Source organism: Vombatus ursinus, unplaced genomic scaffold (assembly GCF_900497805.2).
Source record: "Vombatus ursinus unplaced genomic scaffold, bare-nosed wombat genome assembly UNPS02012709.1, whole genome shotgun sequence".
NCBI classification, from domain to species: Eukaryota; Metazoa; Chordata; class Mammalia; order Diprotodontia; family Vombatidae; genus Vombatus; species Vombatus ursinus.
Window position 1 is genome coordinate 1,169,136 of NW_020952487.1, and position 7,581 is coordinate 1,176,716.

The window sequence follows — 7,581 nt, forward strand, 5'->3', positions numbered from 1 at the left end:
CATATATATATATATACACATATATATATATATATGTATATAGTTGTGGTTGGGTTGTTTCAGTGATGTTTGACTCTTCATGACCCCAATTCTTGTCAAAGATACTGGAGTGGTTTGCCATTTATTTCTCTGGCTTATTTTCCAGATGAAGAAACTGAGGCAAGTAGGGTTAAGTAACTTGTCCAAGGTCACATAGCTCGTAGGTGTCACATTGGATTTGAACTCCTGCAGATAAGTCTTCCTGATTAAAAGCAATATATGTGTATATAGATATATGTGTGTATACATATATACATATAAATATATGCTATATACATACACATTCCTATATGTATACACACATGTTGTGCATATGCGATCCTTTTTCAGATATACATTATCTCTGTGTGGCTTTCCCTATATATCCCCAAGTTCTCTGGTGTTCTTTGTATGCCTGGGGAACCTTGTGTGCCTGGCCATGTTGTGAGCTGCCCAAGGTCTGGGCACAGAGACCATGGAAGGGTTTGGTGATGGTGATGAATTTTTGTCATGATGTCAGTAACAGCTTCATCCTTGAACAATATCTTCTTCCATGTTCTTCCAGGAATGACTTTGTCTATCATCATGGGTGTCTGACATTACCTCAGGTGGGAACTGTTAGGGATAAGGCTCCCAGGGCTAATTCTCTTCCTGCCTGGGATCATTCCTATGCACAAGTGTCTGCAGTGATATGACAGAAGGGGATGCTATTTGAATATCTGCATGAGTAGAGTCAAATGGAACTTGTGTCTGGGAGATGGCTTCATGAATTGGTCCTTTTCCTCTATGGCATAATATCTTTGCAAGTATTTGTAGACTAGTTGATGACTGAAACTGTAAGTCTCCTTTAGACCCTCTCTTCCCACCCCCAACTGATTCCCCCAGTTCCCAAATTTAGGGTTTAAGCATGCTGCTCCCCAGGTACAGCTTTCACCAGCCCTTCCACCTTTCCCTTTTTTCATAGGCAAGGAGCAGGAACTTCTGTCCAGATACCTTCTGCCCTCTCTGGGGCCTTGCTATGTTCATATCAGGTGGCCCGAGGCCCCTGAAGCTAGGGACTAGATCCTTTGGAAAACCTTCTCAGATGACAGATCGGGAGGTGGAAGAGTCTGATCCTCTATGAAGCCACTGCTGTCAGAGTGGGTGCTGCTGGTGTGAAGGAGAAAGCCTGTAGTGGAGACAAATGAGAGACCATAAGCAACTGGGATTAATTTTGAGGGAGGGGAAGAATTTAGATACTCCCATAAGAATTCTCTTCTAACTGTAGGGTCACAGAAGTACAGAAAGCCAGAATATTAGAGCCTGAAAGACAAACCTCATTTTCATTTTACATATGAGGATATTCTGAGGTGATATGATATAATACAACTAATTATTATTAATATTACTCCAGTTCACACAGGAGTAGGACTCTGAATCTCACTGATTAAGCTACTTTAGAATTCAAGAGTTTTCGTTCTTCTTAAATATCAGTAATATCCCATTTCAAAATTTTTTTTTCTATTCTTTTTCTACTCAGCCTTCCTTTCTTGCCTCAGTGTTCACATAGGAAATTTCGTAAAAGTCAGAGTGACCTTTCTCTCTCAAAACTAGTATCTGTACATGGATGTAGGAGAGCTCTTTAACAAGGAAGCAAATCATGGGCAGCCAGAGGGGTCTGCCAAGAAGGAAGGCACAAGTTCAGTCATGTATCCTGTCTAGCTCAGGGGATTAGGGTACTGGGTTAGAGAGACAAAGGTCATGCATTTGAACCCAATATGGGCCAATCTGCCTTAGTCTCTTCCACAGGCCTCCATAGCATAGTAGAAATACTACTGGGCTTGTATTTAGAAGAGCAAGGTTCAGGTCATAGAACTGTGAACGACTTTAAAGATCACCTTGTCCAATTTCTTCATTTAATGAATTAGGGAAATGCCCTGAGAGCATGGAATGATCCTGGTTCCGCTATTTTCTAACTCTGTGTGCTGGATGAGTCACTTAACCTCTAGAGGATGGCAGAATTTCTTTTTTTTTTAATTAATTAATTTTAGTTTTAGTTTTCAACATTCACTTCCATAAGCTTTTGAGTTTTAAATTTTTCTCCCCCTCCTTCCCCGCGTCCTTCCCCAAAAAGCGTGCAATATGATATAGGCTCTACATATACATTCTTATTAAACATGTTTTCACATTAGTCACGTTGTAAAGAAGAATTAGAACCAGTAGGAGGAAACACAAGAAAGAAGAAACAAAACAAAACAGAAGAAAAAAAAAGAGCAAACAGTATGCTTCGATCTGCATTCAAACTCCATAGTTCTTTCTCTGGATGTGGATATCATTTTCCATCATAAGACTTTTGGAGATATCTTAGATCTTTACATTGCTGAGAAGAGCTAAGTATATCAAAGTTAGTCATCACATAACATGGCTGTTACTGTGTACAATGTTCTCCTGGTTCTGCTCGCTTCACTCAGCATCAGTTCATACAAGTCTTTCCAGGTTTTTCTGAAGTCCACTTGCTCAGATGACAGAATTTCAGAATTATGAGGGGACGTCTTGTCCAAATCTCACCTGAAAAGAGATCTTTCCCCTATAACATTCCTGAAAAGTGGTTGTTCAGCCTTTGCTTCAATACATCAAGTAACAAGTAATCCACCATCACCTGAGGGTGCACGCTCCACTTTTGAAGAGCTCTGATTATGAGGAAGTTCTCCCTACATAAATACTAAATCTGTCTCTTTGCAGCATCCTTCCATCACTCCCAGTTCTGCCTGTTGGGGCAAAGCAGAAAAAATCGAACCCTGTTTCCTATGATAGCTGTTGGGACACAGGATGATAGTTATCATGTGCCCCACCCTTCCTACTCCCAAGTCTTTTCTTCTCCAGTCTAAGCAAGCACAATTCCTTCAACCTGTCCTCATATGGAATGAGCTTGGAGCCCTTCCCTTTCCTGGCTGAAGTCCCTGGATATGCTCCAGCTTCAGAATGCCTTTCCTAAAATATGGCACCTGGAATAGAACACCATACAGCCAGGTCCTGATGAGTACAAATAATGAATGCTGTGGAGTGGATTCATGTATTAAAATTTGCACCATTTGAAAGAATAATGATGTAAAATATGGTAATTGGTCCTAGTCCAAAGGTGTATTCTAGATGTGGTCTACCTGGCACAGAGTATAGAGCTGGGCTTTGCCTGGTTTGATGCTACCTAAGATCAGAGCTTGAGTCTTCTCATCTGTAAAATGGGGCTAATCACCCTTCTCTCACAGGATTGTTAGAAGTGTCAAATGGAGTAATAAGAATAGTTACAATAGTTAAACTCTATATAGAAGGTTTAAGGTCTGTAAAACACTTTATATGTAATATCTCATTTGAGTAATATATGTGAATGTGATTTTTTTTTCTTAATGTGAACTATAAGGTATTGTTATTGGTATTGTTACAAGATGGAGAATGGATAGAGCCTGGCAAACATCAGGTGTTGGACCAGAAGCATCACTTTTGCATACAATGGACAACATGACCTGAAGAGAGGAGAGCTTGTCGTGATACAACACAGGCAGATAGGCCATGGTACAGACCACATACTTGATAAATATTGGAAGATAAAAGAGTACAGACCAACCAGCAAGGAGTCCCAAGGGAATGCTAGCCAGGTCAAGTTGGATGGAACCTCAAAGATCCCCTACTCCAACTCTATGAACTTCACAGATAAAGAGACAGAGCTCCAAATAGAGAAAGTGAGTTGGTCAATCTCTTTTACCCCATGATTCTCCAGCTGTAGCTTGTCCAGCGCAAAAATTTAATCTTGGGATGGTTTTCTTGTTCTCTCCAAGACCTGCTTATCTTCATTCTGTGTTTAGAAATGCATTTCAATCTTAACCCAGCCAAATAATTGTAACACTCTGGTACCATTTACCGTGATATATCTTAGAGCTCCGTAGAAATACTTTTAGATCATCTCTCTTGGGGGGTGGCTAGCATGCCCTGCTCCATCTCTCCTAGCACAGAACATCAAAAGTTGACTTTAGGGGTTGGATGAGTCTCAAACATGCTTCCTCAAAGTATCTTAAAGGCTGTAATAACAAAGAGGGATTAGATTTGTTTTGCTTGGCCTTGGTGGGCAGAACTGATAATGATCAGTGGAAACTTCAGAGAGGTAAATGTCCACTTGAAATAAAAACTTCACAAGAATTACACCTGTCAGGGCAGCTAGGTGGCACAGTAGATAGAGCACTGACCCTGGATTCAGGAGGACCTGAGTTCAAATCTGGCCTCAGATGCATGATACTCACTAGCTGTGTGACCCTGGGCAAGTACTTAACCCCAACTGCCTCACCAAAAAAGGAAGAAGAAGAAAGAAGAAGAAGAAGAAGAAGAAGAAGAAGAAGAAGAAGAAGAAGAATGTAGAACATAAAATGTAAAAAATAAAATAAAATAATTATGCATTTCTCATTACTGGTGGTCTTCTCATAGAGGCTGAATGACTACTTGTTGGGGTGTTGTTAGAGGCATTAATATTTAAATGTAGGTTGGACTGAATGATCTCTGGGGCCTGTTCCCCATTTGATTTTTGGAAGTTTTGAGACCTTCAGTGTGATATAGAGCCTGATTCTGTCTTGGCTCTCCTGAAGGCAGGGGCTGTCCAAAGAATGCAAATTGCCTCAGGCAGAAGGGGTGTGAAGTGTGAAGGAGCTCCAGAGCAGGCAATTAATAAGCATTTATTAATCATTTCCCATGAGCCAGGCACCATACTAATGAGGTGATTGGAAGATGCCCTTCTCAGAGAAGGAGAGGGTGTGAGAAGCAAGGACCTTTAGTTTTAGGAAGAGAAGGTGTCCAGGGATGTGGGTCATCTGAGCTTGGACCAATTGGAATAGATGAGATGATCCTGGAAATAGTTGTCAGAACCTCCCCCTCACCTCTTCTTCCCACATGCACATGCCACAGAGCTAGAAGTATGTGCACAGCTGCGCAGTGACATCATGCATCCAGGGGAGATAATTGCAGACTGGGGGAGGCAGAGGTGGGATTGTTTTTCATTGATTAGAGAGCCCACTTTACTTATCTCTGCCTTTGATGGCAGAATGAATAATACTCTTGCATATTTTTAATAGGGCCTATATCCCTAGCAGTACAGAGCTGTCTTTAGAACTGTTTGCCTTCCCATAGTCCCTTTAGCCTAGGAAGGTTGAGGGGATCAGGGGAGCAAAAGAGAACTCATGCTTCTGGGAAAAGAGGGCTTGGTGCAACCAAAGCCTGGAGTATAAGAGGGGCTGGGTTAAGGGTCTGGAGTCATCATCCTATCTCCTTCTCTCAGAGTAGGACTATGCCAGAGGAATCACAGGGTCATATGGAGAATGCTTGAGTTTGAAGAGTCCTTAAAGATCATGCCTCCCAAGTCTCCCATTTTATAGAGGAAGAAGCTGAAGCTCAGAGATGGGAAACTACCAGCAAAGGCCACATAGGCACGTAATAGTAGAGCCAGAATTAGAACCAGGGTCTTCTGACTTCAGTAGACTTGTTCCCCTTCTCCCAAGGGGATCTTTTATTAACATAGTATCACAGATTTAGAATAAGAAGGGACTTAAGAGGCCATTGAGGCCAACTGATTCATTGTACAGATGAGGAAAGTGAGGCACAGAGAAGGCAGGCAACTTGCTCAGGATCACACAGCTAGCAAATGTTTGAGGTGGGATCTGAACCCATGTCTTCCAGAATCCAAGTCCAGTACCCTATCCATTGGGTGACATTGCTTCCCGTTCTTCCAGGATCTCCAATGGGAGGATCACAAACCTTCGTTGCACTTTTTGCAACTTAACTATTTTGTTTCAAGACTTTTCAATGACAATCCTACATGCTCTAACTGAAACCTAACTTTATCTGTGGTTATCCAAAGTCATGACTCCTTTGCTTTCTTTAGATATGATCTTCCCAATTTCTCTTCCTAACTTTCTATATCCTAGGGTAAAGGTAGGAAAACAAATGGCAGGGGGGCACTTCCTGTGGAAGTGACTAGTACCCTCAATTCTGCACAGGGGATTAGGAAAGACTGTCACTCATCAGACCAACTCATAGCTCCTGCGTCTGGAAGCTCAAGAAAAAGCCATTTTAGCATTTACTGTTGCAAGTCTGACACCTGGTGGGGAAATAGCATTCAAACACTTTGGGATATGATACAATATGATAAGATGGGATATGATGACTGCCAGTCAATTCAAAATTATTTTCCTTGTTATAGAGCATCAGAGATTGATAGAGTATAGGAGTTAGAAGAAACCTTAGAAGTCACTTAGTCTACCCCACCTCATTTTACAAACAAGGAAACTGAGGCCCATAAAGAGGATTTAATTGCCCAGTAGGAGAATAGAGACTAGAGCACAGACCCCTTGACTCCACATGTGCATCCTCTTTCCACTACCCCATGACATGGGTAAAGGGATGTGAAAGACGAATTACAGTGATGTCAGACATTCCAAATAATTCCCCAACTATTTTCATTTCTCTTTAGAATGCTTTCTAAAAAAATTAAAACCAGACCTGTGCTGTCTTCTATGTGGAGGAACTCCCAACAGGGAAACTCCCTACATGGAGATCTTTTCTATAACTTATATGTAGACTTAGAGAATTGCCCGAGACACTGAGAGTGTAACTTGCTTAAGATCATACAATCTGTATTTATTAGAAGCAAGACTTGACTTCAAAGCTGGCCATCTATCTATTATTTCAGACTGTCTCTCAGTAATACCTTATTTGATGTTTTTGTGGGCAAAATCTTGATATACTCTAGTTTGTCAGTGCTCCTTTCAAAATACAGGAACATCAAAATGGACATGAAACTCCAGGTCTGTCTAGGGTAGAATATACCTCTCTTAGTCTGGCCTCTGTTAATTCAGTTTAAGGTCACCTTAACTTTTGGGGTTGTTATGACAAATTGTTGATTCATATCTATTTAGCGGTCTGCAAGTACTCCTCTGTGTTCTTTCTCCCATTTGAATGACTGCAAACTTGTCCTTTTAGGGGGTGAATTTTTTTTTTTTGGACTCAAGCTCAGCATTCACATTTGCCCACCTGACAATTTCATCTTGGGTCTTCTGATTGTATATCTCTCCTTGGTCCTTAGCTTTGATCAGACTCCCTCAGCTCTCTCTTTTCTTTCCATTGCTATTGTCTACCTCCTATCTGAATCCCTTGGCTCCCTCCAGTCTAACTTACCCACTATGCATCAACTCTTAGCACCTATCTCTAATCATTATTAGCAACTAGTACTTTGTTGATTTACACACAAGCTGCCCAAAACATCCTATAAGGAATTCCAGAGAGGCAGACTTGGGGTAGTGCATAGAAGGCCAGTCTTAGCTATGAGGATGATCTAGGTTGAAGCCCTGTCTGATACATACTGTCTGTGCGACCATGGACATGTCATTGATTCTCTCAGCACCCCTAGACAATTTTCTGTGACTTAAAATCACAGAGATCTCCATGAAGGGAGCTTCCATTCGAGGATGTGCCTACACTTATTTAATCACAGACCCATCCATATCTATCTATCTATCTATCTATCTATCTATCTATCTATCTATCTAT

At 41.2% G+C, this 7,581-nt stretch overlaps 1 protein-coding gene across 6 annotated transcripts in view; it reads right to left on the reverse strand.

Annotated features, from left to right (window-relative positions):
- Positions 1 to 296: 296 nt before the first annotated feature.
- Positions 297 to 7,581, reverse strand: part of TESPA1 (thymocyte expressed, positive selection associated 1) — a 41,476-nt gene continuing 34,191 nt past the window's right edge. For all 6 annotated transcript variants that reach the window (XM_027858069.1, XM_027858068.1, XM_027858070.1 and 3 more), the window contains one exon: positions 297 to 1,186. In XM_027858069.1, coding sequence (XP_027713870.1) covers positions 1,077 to 1,186 — 110 coding nt within the window. In that variant the 3' untranslated portion in view covers positions 297 to 1,076. The remainder of the gene's footprint in view (positions 1,187 to 7,581) is intronic.